This window comes from Heterodontus francisci, chromosome 25 (assembly GCF_036365525.1).
Source record: "Heterodontus francisci isolate sHetFra1 chromosome 25, sHetFra1.hap1, whole genome shotgun sequence".
NCBI classification, from domain to species: Eukaryota; Metazoa; Chordata; class Chondrichthyes; order Heterodontiformes; family Heterodontidae; genus Heterodontus; species Heterodontus francisci.
The window spans coordinates 62250535-62270608 of record NC_090395.1 but is presented as its reverse complement, the minus strand read 5'-3'; the positions used below and the strand labels follow the sequence as shown (position 1 = coordinate 62270608).

The 20074-nt window shown below is 40.2% G+C and overlaps 1 protein-coding gene across 5 annotated transcripts in view; it reads right to left on the bottom strand.

The window, feature by feature from the left end:
- The window catches only part of LOC137383922 (plasma membrane calcium-transporting ATPase 1-like), a 274484-nt gene that overhangs the window by 107423 nt on the left and 146987 nt on the right, over window positions 1–20074 (bottom strand). For all 5 annotated transcript variants that reach the window (XM_068057310.1, XM_068057309.1, XM_068057314.1 and 2 more), the window contains 4 exons: window positions 11704–11901; window positions 9256–9510; window positions 7426–7551; window positions 5468–5593 (listed from right to left, as the gene is read on the bottom strand). In XM_068057310.1, coding sequence (XP_067913411.1) covers window positions 5468–5593; window positions 7426–7551; window positions 9256–9510; window positions 11704–11901 — 705 coding nt within the window. The remainder of the gene's footprint in view (window positions 1–5467; window positions 5594–7425; window positions 7552–9255; window positions 9511–11703; window positions 11902–20074) is intronic.

The following is a 20074-nucleotide window of genomic DNA, read 5'->3' as shown; positions in this document are numbered from 1 at the left end:
TGTCACATGACTTCATAAATGCTATAATGTAAAAGGCTCATGTTTAGTAGTGCTGGAAACTGGGAATGGAATGTTGACTGTTAGTACATGCCATGGGATTACTGTAAAATCATTTCAGTTCCACAAATTTTATTTGTTGACCATTTTTGAGTTATAACCTTTTTTCAGTCCAGGTCATTCCCCAGAATAAAATTGGTAATTTCCATGGGAAAGCTGCAACATCAGTTTTAATTGCTCTTGACACACAAGCATCAACACAAGACAGCTCTTCCAATTAGTAACTGAAAAGTGCAGTAACCCTTAAAAGTTGATGGATATCACATTTGTCATCTGGTCAAATAGTCTGGGTCATTTGCAATATATAAAAATAGCATATGCTGTTTTAGCTCAAAAATATTAAATTTGGAGCCTTGGTAATTTATTTCTGGAGAAGGTTTTTCCTTACCTGGTCTGAATGTGGTTAAACATTTTACAATGGGTGCAAAAACACAATTTTTAATCTTTGTTGGTTCTCCTATATGTTACCAGACCTTTCAGCATCGACCATGTTAAATATTTTTTGGTTGTTGCTAGGGAATGGAACATAATCATTCCCAAGCACTTAGGAATGGACTTTTTAAAAACGACTCCAATTCCAGTCTGAGCGGAAATCAAAAATTGCTGTGCTGATATTATGACACCTTCTCATGGCAAATGCATAGATTAAAAAAAAACATGAAATCCATACGCTTCTGGTATCAAAAAAGGTAATATCCTCCTGGGCACACTTGACCATTCTTTTTGGCACTTGGCCTTGGGAGTTTGCAGCATACAAATACATTGGTCCCTGATAGTTACAGGGAGGTGTTGCTGCTGGGAAATCCAAACTATCGGTTACCCCAGAGGCTCTGCTGAATTTAACCAGACTTAAATTTTTGTTTCTCAGCTGGCAGCCAACCAGATTGAGGGGCTGGCTGACTGCTGGGCAGGAAGATCTGCAGCACTAGGCCACAGTTGGGGAGTGCAGAGAAGGGGGGGGGGGTCATAGGTAGAAAGGAGCATGGAGTGATCACTCAGGATGAGGAGAGATTAGTTGGAAGCTGGGAGCCACAGGGGATCTGACTGCTTGGAATGGGAGACAGGTTTGATGGGTGGGATGAGGGGAGGGGCCTAGTCCACAAAGCAGTCCTGTTGGATCAGGCCATTCTCACCTCCCTTCAAGCTGCCTGGAAAACCTGGCCCACAGATATGATTTAAAACATAGGTGAAATTTGAAGCACACAGTCTCTTTAAAAATATTTAAATTAAGGACCCCCAATGGTGAGCAAGTTAAATGCCCCCATCCCCAACCCCCTTCCATTAAAACCAGAAGTGGCCTTGTGGGGGCCGGATTTCCCCATTTTTGAATTCCTAACCACTTTAGCTAGTTTGTCAAGGGGAGGCACATTCTATCAATAAAGAATAAAAATTTTAAGCAAAAAACAGAAATAATTCATGCTTCATTTATTCCTGCATGATTTTAATCGCTTTTCCACCTTGACATTACGACTGCAGAACGGCCAAATCCCAGAACTAAGGAATTAGCGGTGCACGGGACCAGAAAAAAGGCAGAAAAGGGTTAATTTTGGTAGGCTTTTTAAAATTTAAGGCGCAACTGCTTTTTAATGTGCTGGTGGAAAATGACTCATTTCCAATGGTGTTTGGGTACCAATGTTCTAAAGCGCACATTTCATGGTGATATATTTCATTGAACGGTGTAGGATTTCACTACACAATCCATCTGCAGAATCTAAGACATACTAGTCCCTAAATGGACTCCAACAGTTTTATTGCCAGTCTGTTACATGCTTCAAAATAAACTAGTTCTAAATCATTTTCATGCCAGTTCAGTCTGTAGTATAATCGCAGATACAACTGATTAGTGCTGAAACTCCCTCACATTAACAGAACAAAATTTTCCACAATCCTTCGAAATTCAGAAAGCCCTCAGATGAAAGGAATCACAGGCTGTCCAATAGGTGCACACGAAAAAATAATCAGTCCCAAAAGCTCTTGTGGAATTTCAAATCTCAATTCTTGTCTTGCAATCAGCCCCCAACTCAAATTAGGATTACATTTTGAGAGTAGGGTCGTATTGGATAAAGGACAGTATTTCAGGAAAAAAAAAAGCTGGTCAATACAAATTTTCATTGCCAAAAAAAGGAAATCAAAAGTTAAATTGTTTGGTATATCATAGGGATGAACCTTTCTTGGAAGAAACAACTGTAAAGATAACATTGAAAGAACTTTTATGATTTTACAGCATATTAAACAGAAGAAACTTCATCCAACTTTAACCATTTCACAAGTCAGCTACAAAACTTTTACAATAATGAACAAATTATTTTGAGAAGCGGGAGCAATACGTGTGAGATGGCTAAAGCCCAATTATCTTCTAATCATATATAGGGCCTGAGAAAGCCTTTTACAGAAGAGAACAGCAGCACCCTAAAGCACATGGAAAGAATGGTGAAGCGTTTGCAAAACCATTTCTATAACCAAGGCCTTTAAATGGGTGAATGCATTTCTCTGGTTAAGGTATATTACAGGTCTTATATATGCTCCGAAGTGCATGACTTTTATGAACACAGTATCTGTTCAGATGGGCCTACCTAGGCAGTTACTTTAACTCAATAATGAATATTTCTAAGGCAAGTTCAAATGTCCAGCCTTGTTAAAGATTCTATTGAATGAATGTAGTCTCCATAGATGATCTAATTGTTGTAATAGAACTTAACTAACTGGAAAATCATGGCCAATTTGAGGAGTACTACTCTTACCTTCAGTTTGAGGGACCAGGGCATCGAAGAACATTTAAAAAAAAAAATTAGCTTATGTAGGCCAACTACAAAGATACTTGCTTTGAAGAGTTATTTTTAAAAAGCACATTTGTAAATATTCATTCAAATTAAGAAGCATTTCTACAAGTTCCATTATGCCCAACCCATTCCTTTTGGGATTGGTACATTGGGCATGCAAGTTTTACAAATGATAGAAGACATGATCTCGCATTGTGAAAAGGTGATTCCTAGGTTGAAATGAGAAGTCATGGCTTTTTACAGCATTTACAATACTTCTTGGCATTCAGCAGAATGCATTTTTATTTTGAAGAGGGGACATAGCATTCATACACATTGCTCCCCCTCCAAGCATTCAACCCTTTAAGACCTGCAGTGGTAATTCCAAAAGGGAGCAGGAGGATGTTTTGTGCACCATTATCAGCACTATCACTGCATATCAAATAGCCTGAGAATAATAGCAGGGAGAGGAGGAAATAAAACTATTGCATAAACCATTTTAACGTGTGAATTATTTAAAAAATGAATCAATGTCAGAAAAATTGATCAGTGCAACGTGTCCCAGTACCAAGGTCATTCCATCCTATACTACATGGTTTAGACTAGAAATCCAAAGCTTTTCTTTGGTTGGGTGGAGTGGAGTGGTGGTGCAGCAGGAGGGAAAGATCCAGATATTCATTGCAGGACAGCCTACCAGATATTAGAATGGATAATCAATATGTTTCGATTGCAGTCATGAATTCAAAAGGATTTAATTAGTGACCAGGTACCAATCTACAAACATTTGTATTATTATTGGGTATGGACTCTAATGCGCAATTAAATTTACCCTTCAGCAGCTGTTACACAGGTTTTCAGGATTTAAAAGTGCCTGCTAATTTGCTAATTAAAAATAAAATCTGGTACTTAGAAGGCCACAATAAGAGTCCAAGCCAAGTTTTATAGCACAATGTCACCAGCTTGTATTTCAACAGACTTCAGTTACAATCGATAGTTGCCAGGAGGAATCCTTATCCACTGTTCTGCAAAATGATATTATATAGGATAATAAAATGACGTTAGAATAGGTACATTTGCTGGGAAGATTGGTTTGATAATCAGCTACACAAGTAAAATATTTACATGTAGCTCAGAACATTAGGCTCAAAAAAAGTCAACTCCTTGGCAAAGGAGAAGAGATTTATGATATGGGATCTAAGGATGTAACAGCTCAAATCAAACTCATGCAGTTTAAATACGCAAGCTCCAATTTAAAACTACAAGTTCATAAAAGATAGCACATCTAGAATATTTGACAACCAGCAATTTACTTATGCCAAAACATTTAGGGCCAACAGTTAAAGTAATTAACTTAAAAATGGATATGGCAACATAGTGGACGCTCCTAGACTAATAATCCAAAGGCCTGGACAAAAAATCCAGAGAACCTAAATTCAACTCTCACCATTGCAGTTTGAGAAATTGAATTCAGTTATTTAAAAAAAAATATGCTACCAATAAAAAAATTGTTCGCTAATGTACTTTAGGGCAGGAAACTTGCTGTTTTACCCAGTCTGGCCTATTAGTGACTTCAGTTCCACATCAATGTGGCTGACTCTTATTTTCCCTCTGACATAGCCGAGAAAGACACTGAGTTGTATCAATGCAGTTTGCAGGGCAGTTTGCCACCACCACCACCTTCTGGGCAACTGTGGATGGGCAATAAATACCAGCCTTGCCAGCAATACTCACATCCTGAGACTGAATTATAAAAAGGTAAGTTTCAACAGAGGATAAACCTGCTCAATGCCATAAATCGGAAATAAGATACATTAGAATTCGATATTTGTCCTAAACAAAAATTTGGGGGAAAATTTCTGCTCATTAGCTGGTAGTGCGTATGCAAAATTAATTGTGATATCCTGAATACAGCTTTATTCCATTTCTCAACAGGAAAATCTTGGTTATTGTTTATTATCTTGAATTTGGTCCATACAGATACCCCAATGAAGCCTCTTGAAATACAGTGCATTTTTCTAGGTAACATCATTTATAAAACACTCACATACATTACTGCACACAGCCATCTTTTTATCCCTTTAACATTTACATGGCATCAAAATTAGACTGAATTTAAAGCCAAGAGAATAAATAATTGCTATATTTTGATTATGTAGTAAACAAATCAGGAAAAAGCCTCTGCTGGGTTTGCATTTATCACATAGTCTGCCCTTTTACAAAGAAATCTGGATCACCACTGCAGTTTTAAAACTGAAAGAAATTTTAAAAATAAAAAAGGGGGCAATAATGAATTGGGAAGTGTGAATACTGTTCCTTAAAGAAATGTTTTGGTTACCATAGTACAGAATGACAGAATACTTACTACTCATACTGTGGTATTATAAAACTGCCGAGTGCAACAGAAGGCAACAGTGCTCACAACACATGACCAGAACTTGCAATGTGGTGTCCCAATGAACTCAAATATTTATAAATTCTATACTTGAGGCCCAATATTTAGATTCATAAACTGCTAGGGCAAATAAAGTGTGCACTGCAAAAATAACCAGGTTGGGAAAAATGTAATGGTCAGTCATTTCTAACTTTATTGCGGGGGGGGGGGGGGGGGGGGGGGAGGGTCGGCGGTGTGGGGGGGAAAGCAGCCTACTTACCCTTCTTGTTTTTCTTCTCTTCCTCATCACTACCTGCTCCTAATAATGTGAAAATGATACCAGTCTGGGAGTTCAAACCTACTGCTGTTACGAGGATCCGACCAGAGCCTTCCATTACGTGGGTACCTAAAAAGACAGAGGTAGGTAAAAGGTTACCACATTCATTCAAGATGACTGAGGTTGGCTGGCTTAGTAACAATTCTTAGTCACTAGTTGCTAAATTATTAAGAAAGTGTTTGAGACCTAATCGTTGGCATTTATACTTCATCTTCCCTCGAGTAAGTTTACTATTCGCAAATAGGCAAAGGAAGAGGAATGAAAGAAATGGAAAGGACCTCCCCAGATGGCTGAAGCAAGCACCCTTGTGCAATCAGTCACACAAAGAGCATGACCATGGATACCTCATGACCCCAGACTGGGTGTTAAAGTTCCCTTTCTCCGGGGGACATGGAAATAGACCATTATAGGTGAATGGGGTAAGGAGGAGATAGATGTAAAGAGATTCCAATATCATAGTTCCAAATAACTCATGGTAACAGCTATTTTTGAAAACTCATACACTTTACTGATTCATTAACTTTTACATGAAAACAATTAGCACCACTGAATGAAGTTTTTTTTTTGCATGTGATATGAAATACCATTAAAGTGCAATTCATCATCAGTGTTAAGTTAGCTAATCTCAACCAGGTCTGCGATGAGATGTTGTAATTGACTATGCCATCTCAATGCTAGGCAAGGATTTCAAAAAAAGCTAGCCATATTCGCTACTCCTGATGACTATCCAGTCACCTCTGCCAAATTGTACATGGGAATATTGATGAGGAACAAGACAAATGATGCCCAATAGTCAAACAAGTTGGTAGCACGCAGTCTAGGCTCAGAGAGGAGGAATGGTCACTATGGGGGGGTTACATGATGCCTGCCAGAACTCCTGGAAAAGCACCCTAACAGAAGTCACTGCCCTCATGATAGGATGGATGATGGGAGATAAATAGCACTTAGCTATAGGTGCTGATGATCTTGGGAGGCATAAACTCAAGTTAAGCTGGTAGAGTTCATTTAACTCAATGTGGCAAATAGAGATGCTAAGCCTTTTGCAATATAAAACAAAGCAATCCTTTAATCTAACAAAGGAAGTCTATATTCAACAACTGGAGCAAAGGAAATGAATATATTAGACACACTACATTCCTTTTAAGTTGCATCTGTTTGGAACTGACTGAGTTAAAACAGTGACAAGGAATGTGACTGAGGCAGTATGAGAGGGAACAAACCTAGCAAATTCAGTCAGTTTTAAAAAACAGGATTTGCGGGTGAGGAGAAAGACAGCAGTTAAAATTGACTGGCTCCATTTGCTGCCCCTGACTCCCCATTTTAACACTGGAGGAGGGTCCTGCTGCTCTCCATTGGGAGCCTCATTAAGAACTTAAATTTGAGATTCTTTTGAGATCCAATGGCATTTAAACCCTGCACGAGTTGCCTATTCTGGCTGTTTCATCCGGTAAAGCAACCAAGAAGCCAACAAAGCTCTCTCATGCAAGTCTATTTTTAGAGAAAAAAAAAATCTTTGCTGGGTGCAGGAGTGTTCCTCCAAGCCCCACAAGGAATGTCCAAGCCTCTGCTACACTAGACTCCCTCCCCACCAGCCATGACACCCTCTTAACATCCTATCCTGGTTTTGTTGGTAACCATCTCCTGATGCTGGCAATCTTATTTCCCCTCTTCCCCTGCTCCATCAGCGGGCGAGCAGTTGACTGGTGGCATTCAAAGTTAAAATCCACTGGGTGCCCCACTCCGGTGGCTGATTACCATCCACTCCTGCTGGTTTCTCACCAGGAGATAAAATGAACTCCAAGGGGTCCAAAACAGCCTAACACCTACTTGAGTCTCCAGAGCAGCCACTATACTTGTTATCTGTGCTTTGTCTGTGAATACAATAAGTTTCTTAAGCTTACCAGAGAGTAGCATGGGGTCCTTCTCCAGTGATTTCTTCACATGATCTGACTCTCCCGTTAAAGAACTTTCATCTATTTTTAAGTCATTGCCTTGGATAAGGATACCATCAGCTGGCAGAAGGTCACCTGTGGAGGCACAAACATTAAGTTAATATCCTAGTCAGCTGACATAGAAGTGAATCTAGAGCAGAATATTGCGACAACACATCCCTACATATCTCACTGAGAGGGTTGGAATGCGCTTTAATGCGGATAATGCATACATGTGCACTGCTCCCGAAGTTTTAGCCTCTCAATATAATCTTGCCTTCTACTTGAAGATGAACAGACACAATGGAGGTTATTTTAACCTTTAGTGTTAGCGTAAAACAGGCACTAATCAGATTAGCCACCTTTTATACACCCCAATCGATTTCCCTTTTTATTCAACAGTAATGCAAATCAGGTGAGATGTATATCACACCACCAATCCAATATCACCTGTTTTACACTAATAACTGGAAGTTAAAATTACCCCCAATGAGTTACAGATGATCATTTTGAAACATCAGCACACTTTGCAAAGTTCTCCTGTAAGAAACCACTTCAACCTCTGATTCACCCTCACTCACTAACTACAAATCTGTTCAATCAAATCAAAGGCACAATCCCATTAAAATGTGGAATAAATAAATGTGGTTTCACAGTTCTTGGTTTTGGGAAGGAGAATGTTAGTAAAACTGTGCAATATATGCACGCATATTTGGTTCCTCCCAAATGGAACCTTCCATCCATTCGACATTCAGCTTGAATGACCTACTTTTAAGTTTTACCAGCCAAAGAACTGATCAAGATGTGTTCCTTGGTGAAGTAGAATTTCCTTAAAAACTTGACCAGTTCTGTTCAACAGTTTAGGAAACAGTTGCAACCATGCATTCAGCAATAGATGTCACAGAGTCGTGATAGTTCTGGTTGTGCACAGGATTAACCCATGGGTGGCAGGAGTTACAGGCAGTGAAGAACAATGCTCATGAGGAACAAACCATTCATGGGATCAAATGGAATTCTTCACTATTAAAGGTTGGAAAAGCAATTATGCAAGTTGATCAGATAGGTGAGTTATACACCAATAGCCTCTTTGTACATTTACAATTTTAAAAATATATTTGCCAGGAAATTTCTCAATCCACTTATCTTTTGCCTGGCGTTAACAACTTTCATATTTTCCTTCAACTCAGCAGCCTCGTTAGCAGATATCTCACTGCAGGGATTCCACAAGCAATATTACCAAACAAGCCAGTGCTTCTATACTTTGTCTTTGGAGAAAGTCCCAAATAGAACAAGTCAAATAATGTCTCTTTGGTGAAGTAACATCTTCCTTCTTTAGCTTTCAATATTTTTGCCTCAGCGTCAATATTTGATTGAGTCAAATCAGCGCACTTTGATACTGACAGAATTTACTTCTCTAATCATTTTATACAGAACACAACATTCTCAAGTATCAGAATTACATAGGTCAGGATTGCACTCAGTGAATATAATTTAGGAACAACAAATAATTAAAGAGGAATTGGGTTAATGCAAAGAGGAAATTTATACAAGACCTAAATACTCACTTGTCTAGAGGCCAAGAGAAAACTTTATGATCTCTCAAATGTAGGCAACATAGAATAAGAAAGGTTTCTTCTGCAACACATACACTTTCAATAGTTGTCAGGTTTCCACTTTCTACTGCAACTTAGCAAAATCAAGAACCACGCTGTGAGGACTCTTTTTGAAATCAGACATTACAATGCTGAGTGCTCCAACAAGCTGTAATGTTTCAGTACCTGTCCTCTATTTACTACTCACCATATTTGATCTGAGCAATGTCTCCTGTAACAATTTCTGCCACCGGAATCTGGATAACCTGACCCTTGCGGATCACCGTGAACTTCTGCTCCTGCTCAATGCGACTTTGCAGCCCACGGAACTGCTTCTCTTTACTCCAGTCGTTGAACGCGGTCACCAATACCACACAAATGACAGAGAGGAGAATAGCTGCGCCTTCAATCCAGCCTGCCTCCGCCTCCCCTTCATCTTCTCCACCTGTATGCTCCCCACATACTGCAAGAAAAGGCAGAAAACAATTAAAGAGACCAGACTGAACATTGTAGGTCCATCATTTTATGTACAATAGTTAGAAAAGAAAATATATTTTAGTCTTTCACCTGGTGTCAATATCACGCATTTCCAACTAGAAAAAATATATAGTCTACTAAGAACATAAGAACACAAGAAATAGGAGCAGGAGTTGGCCATTCTGCCCCGCCACTCAATAAAATCATGGCTGATCAGCCCCAGACCTCAACTCCTCTTTCATGCCAGCTCCTCATATACCTCAACTCCCCGATATTTCAAACATCTATCTACATCCCCTTTAAATATTTTCAGTGATCTAGCCGTCTCTTGGGTAGAGAATGCCAGACTTTCACTACCCTCAGAGAAGAAATTCCATCGCATCTCGGTTTTAAGTGAGTGTCCCCTTATTCTGTAACTATGTCCCCTAGTTTGAGATTCCCCCACTAGTGGAAACATCTTCTCAACATCTACCCTGTCAAGCCCCCTCAGAATCTTGTACATTTCAATAAGATCACCCCTCATTCTTCTAAACTCTAATGAATAAAGGCCTAACCTGTTTAGCCATCCTTAATAAGTCAACCCCTTCATCCCAGGAATCAGCCTAGTGAATCTCTTTTGAACTGCCTCCAATGCCAGTATATCCTCTCAAATACAGGGACCAAAACTGTACACAGTACTCCAGGTGCAGCCTCACAAAACACCTTGTATCAAGACTTCCCTATTTTTAAACTCCAATCCCCTAGCAATAAAGGCCACAATTCCATTTGCCTTAATTACTTGCTGCACCTACATGCTAACTTGTTGTGTTTCATGCCCAAGAACACCCAGATCCCTGTGCTGCACTTTTTTTTTTGAAGTCTCTCTCCATTTAAATAGTCTGCCTTTTGATTCTTCCTACCAAAGTACCTGACCTCTCACTTTCCTACGTTAAACTCCATCTGCCAAGTTTTTGCCCACTCACTCAACCGATCTATATCCCCTTGCAGATTCCTTATGCCCTCATCACATGCCCTCAATCTACACCCCTGGCCACATAGCCAGCAAATTTGGATATATTACACTCTGCCCCCTCCTCCAAGTCATTAATATAGATAGCAAATAATTGAGGCCCTAGGTCTGATCCTTGCAGCACTCCACTAGTTAAGTCTTTCCAACCTGAAAAAGACCCATTAATCCCGACTCTCTGTCTTCTGTGAGTTAACCAATCCTCAATCCATGTTAATACATGACCTCCAATACCGTGAGCTCCTATCTTGTGCAATAATCTTTTATGTGGCACCTTATCGAATGCCTTCTGGAAATCTAAATACACTATATCTAGCGGTTCCCCTTTATCAACTCTGCTTGTTATATCCTCAAAGAATGCTAGCAAATTTGTCAAACATGATTTCCCTTTCACAAAACCATCTGGCCCTTTAATAAATGAATAATCAACCTACAGCCAAGCTACTTTAATCAAGGAGCTAGCAGAAACTAGAATCCGCTCAAAACAATTTGATGCATAACTCATTACTGGCCTACGGATTTTAGATTAGAACTTTCCTGGCATTAACTAATTTTAGAGATCCTGAAGAACCTGTAAAACATTAAAAGGAGAAGGAAAACCTAAGGGGAATATATCCAGTACAAATTATTCCTGCTTCCTAATGTTGAAAAGAAAATAATACGACCTTGGAGTCAGGTTCAAGTCAAATCAAGTCATTTCCCTCCTTGTGCAGACTAACGATTCTGGTTTCCTCTTGGAATCGCCCTGATGAGCACGTGTCCCAGAGTGGCTAAATTAATTTACTTACAAGCCATTGCTAGGACTGGATACCAAACCAGACATCTGGATATGAAAAAACACAGCACCTTTCCACAGGTCAGATCCCACTCCATCATCTTTGACACGTAAAATGGATGTACTTTCACCCTTCCCTATTCCTATGTATCCAATATCTCCTATATTGCACTATTACTAAGGGTCTGGGAGCAGCTAGCTGTACACCCCCGGCCACAAATTAACACAGGCCTGAAAAATTGCAAAGAACAGTCAATGTTAAGTAAAAACAAAATCCTTCTCATTGGAGATTATGAAGCTATGGATTTACATATTAATTCTTAAAAGCTGGAAAAACATTTAATTATAAGTACTGTTGCAGGTATCTTCCTTTATTAAGAGACGTCTTGGATACTTACATTCACTGTCCCCTCCAGGAGGACGGTAAAAGGAAAGGCCCAAAGATATAATGGCAGCAATTTCTAGTATAATTAAAGTTACATCTTGTAGTGCTTCCCATACTAACTGCAGAAATGTTTTTGCCTTTTTGGGTGGTATAAAGTTCTGACCAAATATTAATTTTCGTTTATCGAGATCAGCCGGGTTGCCAGACAAACCTGAGGAAGGAAATGAGGAAATAGTTAGAATCAAAAGCTGGTATATGATCTCAGTGCAAAGCATTTCAAGCATTCAACTCTTAACACACAATCTCACCATTACCAGTAATGCTCTTGCTCATTCCCATTAAAGAGGAGCCGTTGGTTCAGATGTCAAGACTAGACTTATCTCGGCTTGGATATCTGGACTTAATGTGGTGTCCACCCTGATCAAAACATTTTCCCCTCTTAAATCATTGATATTTTGAAGCTGGCAATGGATTCTGTTTAAGATTAAGTATATTCTTCACAATCAGATGCACTGTTGTTAGGTAATGCAGCATTTTAGAACTCCAAACATACACTCCTATGGAGTGGTAGAATGTGGACTTACATCTTCAACTTTCCACACTGCAAGTTTCAGAGCAGCACGCAGTCATCAGGATGCAGAAGGGAGCCAATTACTTTCACCACAGGGGTGTGAAGTAAAGTCACTCAAGCCAATCCCTGGATACCTCCTGAAACCCACCACTAAATCTAAACCATCATGTAAGAATCAGTTCCACATTTCCACAATCATGGGCTTGTGAGAAGTTTCTTTTGTTAACACTGTACAGTCATTACCTACCTTGCAAATGTTGCAACTCATTCGACACAGATACAGTAGGCCATTCAGCCCCTTGACTCTGTTCCTCCATTCAATATCATTTACTTGCTTTTAATCCCCATCCCTTAATCTATCAATTTTAGTCTTGAAAATTTCAATCGATCAAGCATCCACAGCCTTTGGTGCTTCCCGATTTCACTCCTGAATGGCCTAGCTCTAATTATAAGATTGCACCCCCTTGTTCTGGATTTCCCGAGGGGAAAAAATGTTTTTCTGTACCCTATCAAATCTTTGTTATTTTGAACAAGTCAATTAGATTATTCTTCAATCTCCTATCCTTAAGGGAACACCAGCAAAGTTTATGCAACCTGTCCTCAATTTAAGTCCTTGAAGTCCTAGTATATCATTCTGATAAATCTGCATATGCCCTTCTCTGTGCTTTTTTTCCATCATAGTCTACCAAATTCTCATCGAACTGACCTAACACGCAAAGTCATTTGCTTTGCAGTCTGTGTGTAGCTTCAACAAGATGCAAAAACAAATAGCTGTTTTTTTTTTTTAAAAAGTCCTCTCAAGAATACATTTTTACATATGAAACTATCTACACTTTGTGATAAATATTCCGGAATGACTGTAGAAGTTTCATTTGGTGTTAATACTTGATTAGGCAGAATGGTTTATGACTGTGCAGTATCGACAATGCTGGAGTAATTGACTTCCATTTGAGAGGAGAAAAGAAAATGAAAGAACGGGAAGATTAAATCAGAGTTTTTCTTTCTTAATATTGTTACGTTAGTTCCATTCTGCTTCTTTATCCTAAATGTTTATAAACATTTACTGCACAAATTCAGAAAGTGTCTATGATCTTCTCCAACGGTGCCCAAAGAAACCTATTGCACTCCCAGTGTAAAACAGTAGAAAATCTACATTCCCCAATGGTGTTTTTTTTCTTATTTTCATAAGTACAAAGGTCTTAAACTGGGGATTGAAGTGGCTTTTATATGGGATCAGTGGCAGGTTAGTGCACCCAGTTCCTGACATATGGGCTTTATGGAGTAATGGCAAGCTCAAATAAATTTGCTAGATTCAGCAGCTAGGAACAATTTTTTAAAAAAATAACCCGCAGCAGTCTTCCCAGGCCCCAGCTTTAGAACTCAAAACTAAACTACTGGATTGACTAACAGGTTTTGGCAGACCAATGAGTTAGAGGCAGCAGACACTAGCACACCACTAAATCAAATATAAATGCAGCTAGAATTTCATATTAACATTTCAACACAATTAAAGCTCCCAAAATGGTTTTGTTTATCTAGTAAACAGATCATATTGAGACAATTTTCCAGAATGTTCAGCTGCCATATTTAAGGGTGCAGGCATATTGGTGATGGGCAAAGAATAGAAACCAGTGCAAAACCTGTTCATTTGACAAGCATGATCTAACCAACAACTATAAAAGATATCAACGAAAGTCTAGCCCACTACTGGAATAAATTAGACAGCCTGAGGCAATGGAGTGAAAAGTCATATCATTTGATTGGTTGAACAGAATATTCTTTGATTAAGTGTGGCTCTAGTGGAGATTACACCGTCACGCAAGCTCACTCTCCTTTCCAGAAGACAGTGCAATCTTAAATTATCTGCAATATGGAGATGAATTAAGATCTTATGGTAATTCACAGCCCCAGTAAAATGCTACAGCCCAAGATAAGGGAGCAAATAAAACTCTATAGGTTCCATTACAAACCTCAGGGCATAAAGCATCTGGACATGGCGGATAGATGTTGGAAGTGTTTGGGGGGGAGGAGCAGCTCCAAGTTCAACATTGCCAGAGACTGGGAACATTTTAGGCTGATGCGAGGGAACAATGAGAGGAAAGAGAGATATGGTTCAGCCCATCTAGCAGCAAACTCAGAGCCCACACAGACCATGTTTGCTTGCTTCCTGCCATAGCAAGAAACCTACAATACCACCCCCACTCCCTATGTTGCAACAGGCAGGCAATCTGTCTCTTTATTTTCAATGCAGCCAAAGCATCAGAAAACCTAAAGGCAGGAAACAATAGAAACTTACACTTGCTGTCTACCGTAATGACAATCCAATTCAAAGTAGATGCAGCACAGTTATTGGTGGAAAAATATACATTTCCATTTTAGAAAATTAATACTGCAGAGAAAAGCTCAAAAAACCCTTCTATTTAAACCCAATCACCAGCCAGTTCTGATTATGCAGAAATTACCTTCCCAAGTTCAAGTTTTAGAAGCCAACATAACCACGTACCTTCTTTAAAAACAGATTGACCTAGGCTGCTTTTATATTGCACCAATACCCATAGCAGCTCCAGTCAACTGTTGTACAGAGTTTTCCCAGTCTTGGTGACTCCTAGCAAGCTTACTTTCAGTTGAGGGTGTACAAGACCAATATTACAAGAGGCTGAACCACTGGTATGGGACTTGAACAAAATTCAAAGGAGCAGCAGCTGTTCAGATTGGTCCTTCTATAATTTTACTAAGATTTGTGATGTTTTATCCCACGATTACTCACTTGAAAAATAAAAAGGTGGTGATGCAAATAGAAACACAAGTTCACCACACTGGCAGTGCCACCTGTTCAAACCCTGATATGGTTTTGTGCTGTGACCCAATTAAAAAGCTGTGAAATCACCTTCCTCTTGGTTACCCTGCAACGTATAGAACCTGCTCCAACATGGAAAAGCACAGGAATTATTCCTGTAGGCACACCCAAATCTGACCAACTAAACTTTGGTCCACTCATGTACATACTTTTAAATTTTGCCTCAAAATGGATACAACCATCACATTATACTTACATAGCACCTTTAATGGAAGCTAATGTCTTAAGGCACTTCACAGGAGTATTATAAACAAAATGAGACATTTATTGGAGACCATTTTTTGGATACCACTTATTGGGTTTCCAAACCACTCAGTGATCCCTGCTTTATTTAGAATTATTTAAGACGATGACTTTGGGAATGCAGGAACAGAAGTAAGCCATTTAGCATTTCAAGCCTGTGCTACAATTCAATGAGATCGTGGCTGATCTGTGACCTAATTCCATAAACTTGCCTTTGTCCCCATATCTCTTATTACCTTAGATTATCAGAAATCTCCAAGTCTCAGATCTAAGATCAACAATTGACTTAATCAACTCCCTCAGCTGATGTCAGTACTCCATGTTGAACACCACTTGGAGGAAGCACCGAGGGCGGCAAAGGCACAAAATGTACTCTGGGTGGGGGACTTCAACGCCCATCACCAAGAGTGGCTCGGTAGCACCACTACTGACCGAGCTAGCAGAGTACTAAAGGACATAGCTGTTAGACTGGGCCTGCGGCAGGTGGTGGGGGAACCAACACGAGGGAAAAACATACTTGACCTTATCCTCACCAATCTGCCTGCCGCAGATGTTTCTGTCCATGACAGTATTGGTAGGAGTGACCACCGCACAGTTCTTGTGGAGACAAAGTCCCACCTTCACATTGAGGATACCCTCCATCGTGATGTGTGGCATTATCACCGTGCTAAATGGGATATGTGGGCTAAATGTGGGCATCCATGAGGCACTGTGGGCCATCAGCAGCAGCAGAATTGTACTCAACCACAATCTGTAACCTCATGGCCCAGCATATCCCCCACTCTACCATTACCATCAAGCCAGGAGACTAACCCTGGTTCAATGAAGAGTGTAGGAGGGCATGCCAGGAGCAGCACCAGGCATACCTCAAAATGAGCTGACAACCTGGTGAAGCTACAACCCAGGACTACTTGCGTGCCTAACTGTATAAGCAACATGCAACAGACAGAGCTAAGCGAACCCATAACCAATGGATAAGATCCAAGCTCTGCAGTCTTGCCACATCCAGCCATGAATGCTGGTGGACAATTAAACAACTAACTGGAGGAGGTGGCTCCACAAATATCCCCATCCTCATGAGGGGGGAGCCCAGCACATTAGTGCGGAAGATCAGGCTCAAGCATTTGCAACAATCTTAAGGCAGAAGTGCCAAGTTGATGATCCATCTCGGATCCCTCCTGAAGTCACCAACATTACAGATGCCAGCCTTCAGCCAATTCGATTCACTCTGCGTGATATCTAGATATGACTGAAGGTATTGGATATTGCAAAGGTTATGGGCCCTGTCAATATTCCGGAAATAGTACAGAAGACCTGTGCTCCAGAACTTGCCACGCCCCTAGCCAAGCTGTTCCACTACAGCTACAACACTGGCATCTACCCGGCAATGTGGAAAATTGCCCAGGTATGTCCTGTACACAAAAAGCAGGACAAGTCCAACCAAACCAATTACTGCCCCATTCGTCTACTCTCAATCAGCAAAGTGATGGAAGGTGTCGTTAACAGTGCCATCAAGCAGCACTTGCTTAGCAATAACCTGCTCAGGTGATGCTCAGTTTGGTTTCTGCCAGGGCCACACAGCTCCTGACCTCATTCAAACATGGACAAAAGAGCTGAACTCAAGAGGCGAGGTGAGAGTGACTGCCCTTGACATCAAGGCAGCATTTGACCGAGTATGGCATCAAAGAGCAAAGAGTCCTCGCAAAACTGGAGTCAATGGGAATCAGGGAGAAAACTCTTCGCTGGTTGGAGTCACACCTAGAGCAAAGGAAGATGGCTGTGGTTGTTGGAGGTCAATCATCTGAGCTCCAGGACATCACTGCAGGAGTTCTTCAGGGTAGTGTCCTAGGCCCAACCATCTTCAGCTGCTTCATCAATGACCTTCCTTCAATCATAAGGTCAGAAGGGGGGGGGGGATGTTCGCTGATGATTGCACAACGTTGAGTGCCATTCGCAACTCCTCAGATACTGAAGCAGTCCGTGTAGAAATGCAGCAAGACCTGGACAGTATACAGGCTTGGGCTGATAAGTGGCAAGTAACGTTTGCGCCACACAAGTGCCAGGCAATGACCATATCCAACAAGAGAGAATCGAACCATCTCCCCTTGACATTCAATGGCATTACCATCGCTGAATCCCCCACCAACATCCTAGGGGCTACCATTGACCAGAAACTAAACCGGAGTAGCCATATAAATACCGTGACTACAAGAGCAGGTCAGAGGCTAGGAATCCTGCAGCGAGTAACTCACCTCCTGACTCCCCAAAGCCTGTCCATCTACAAGGCACAAGTCAGGAGTGTGATGGAATACTCTCCACTTGCCTGGATGGATGCAGCTCCAACAACACTCAAGAAGCTCGACACCATCCAGGACAAAGCAGCCCACTTGATTGGCATCCCATCCACAAACATTCACTCCCTCCACCGACATACAGTGGCAGCAGTGTGTACCATCTGCAAGATGCACTGCAGCAACCAAGGTTCCTTAGACAGCACCTTCCAAACCCGCGACCTCTACTACCTCAAAGGACAAAAGCAGCAGATGCATGGGAACATCACCACCTGCAAGTTCCCCTCCAAGTCACACACCGTCCTGACCTGGAACTATATCGCTGTTCCTTCACTGTCGCTGGGTCAAAATCCTGGAACTCCCTTCCTAACAGCACTGTGGGTTTACCTACCTCACATGGACTGCAGCGATTCAAGAAGGCAGCTCACCACCACCTTCTCAAGGACAATTAGGTATGGGCAATAAATGCTGGCCTGGCCAGCGATACCATGAATGAATAATAAAAATGCAATAATGTGTTTAAGATGCTTGAAAATCTGCTAATTGTCAGCAGCCACGCAAACATGCACCAATACTACTACCAGCTAGGCCACTCTTAAAACTATCCCATTTCAGTCATCTGAAGCAATTAGTCTGTAATATTGCATTTTTATCTCAGGTAAATATCGTCCTAATTGGCATTATAGTCACAGGGCAAAACAGCACTGAGACACTGCTATGCAATTCAAATCCAACAGTGAGCATTCCTATCTGTAAAAGGAAAAATATTCTTTAAAATGGTGCTCATGAAGGAAGACTTCATGCAAGCAGAAAGTATTTTTGGTATACAGTAGTTGATTGTTAGGCTTTTAACTGAAGAAAGCTTGAAAAGGTTAAATTAACTCCTGTAAACTGTTTCTAGAGGGTTTTTTTTAAAAAAAGAAAATATAGTATTTGACCAATATCTGTTATGTAAACTGTTTTAAGTGCAATAAATTTAAGTTTAGAGTTTAATATTTTCCATTTCCAAGATGGATAAAAGATGGAGTGAGAAAGTACCCAGAATGAAAGTGCTACTAATGAATACCATTTTTAAGTCCTGACCCAAGAGATACATTACTTGATCATGAAGGGCACAGCCAATTCAGGGACATCACATACAGTTGTGTAAAAAAAATTAAAATACTCAAGAGCCTGAACCCCAATGAAACACAAATTCCAGATCATTGTTAAGCCATCATACCATGCATAAAGTGCCTGTTGTCTCTGACTTATAATCTGATTTGATTTTTTTTTTTAAGTTTTGGAACCAAGCCCACAGAAACAGCAGCAGGTCATTAAACTGTTTAAGCCTGCTCTGACATTCAATTGGATCATGGCTGATTTGTACCTCAACCCCATTTCTCCCCTCACTCGCTTGGCTTCATACCCCATGCCTAACAAAAACCTACCAATCTCAGTCTTGAAAGTTTCAGTTGACTAAGTCACAGTCACTCAAGAGAAAATTCTAGTTTTCTACCACTCTGTGGGGAAAAAAAGCGCTTCCTGATTTCCCTCCTAAATAGTCTGGCTCTAATTGTAAGATTATGTCTCCTTGTCCTTGATTTCCCCCATCAGAGGAAATAGTTTATCTATCCTTTCAACTCTTTTCAACATTTTAAACATCTTAATCAATTATACATGGGAATAATTTTATTCAGATTTATGCAACCTGGTCTCAATCTAACCTCAAATATTCGCTTATGGAATTAATTAACAAGTCGCCAAGAATAAGGCCATTGCGGCACTTTACAAATGAGTACTTCAAAAAGCATTTTTGAAAAAGCACACAGCATACTTATTAAGCATTCTTAACACTTATCTCAATGACTGGCCACTTGACTGGAACTGCTGTCTTAGAAAGGTTGCCAAAGCTGGGCAATTAAACATGAATGTTGGCATTCACCTATATTTGCCCCCAGTACATAATCCTCCATATACCACTAATTTTTTTTAAATCTTGCCCAGTAAGGGAAGGAAGGAGGAAAAAAGGTTCATAGGATATCAGTTCTTATACCATGGAACAGCTTTATATTTTTACCAAAATGTAGTTTGTGGCTGTCGTAATAAACAATGCTTGTGTTATGTAGGCAGTTTAGGATCAACAGAAAACAAAAGCGAAATACAATCTCAATAACAGCAAGTTTGAAAGTTCTACTTGCTGTCAGTTAAAAAGGTTCTCCCAAAGGATTCATATGTAGGATTGTTCAAACATTCTGTTCTCTACATTTCAGTCGGTAGAGCTTCTTAGTGGATGGATGTCTTCTGATTAACACAGCACTGTTTTTTTTTGTGTTATGAAGATTCCATTTGTCCTAAAGACTAACTAATATTGCACTTTATCTGGAGTGCATCAATAAAAACACGGAAAGTGCATCACAATGGGACACAAAACATCAATTTT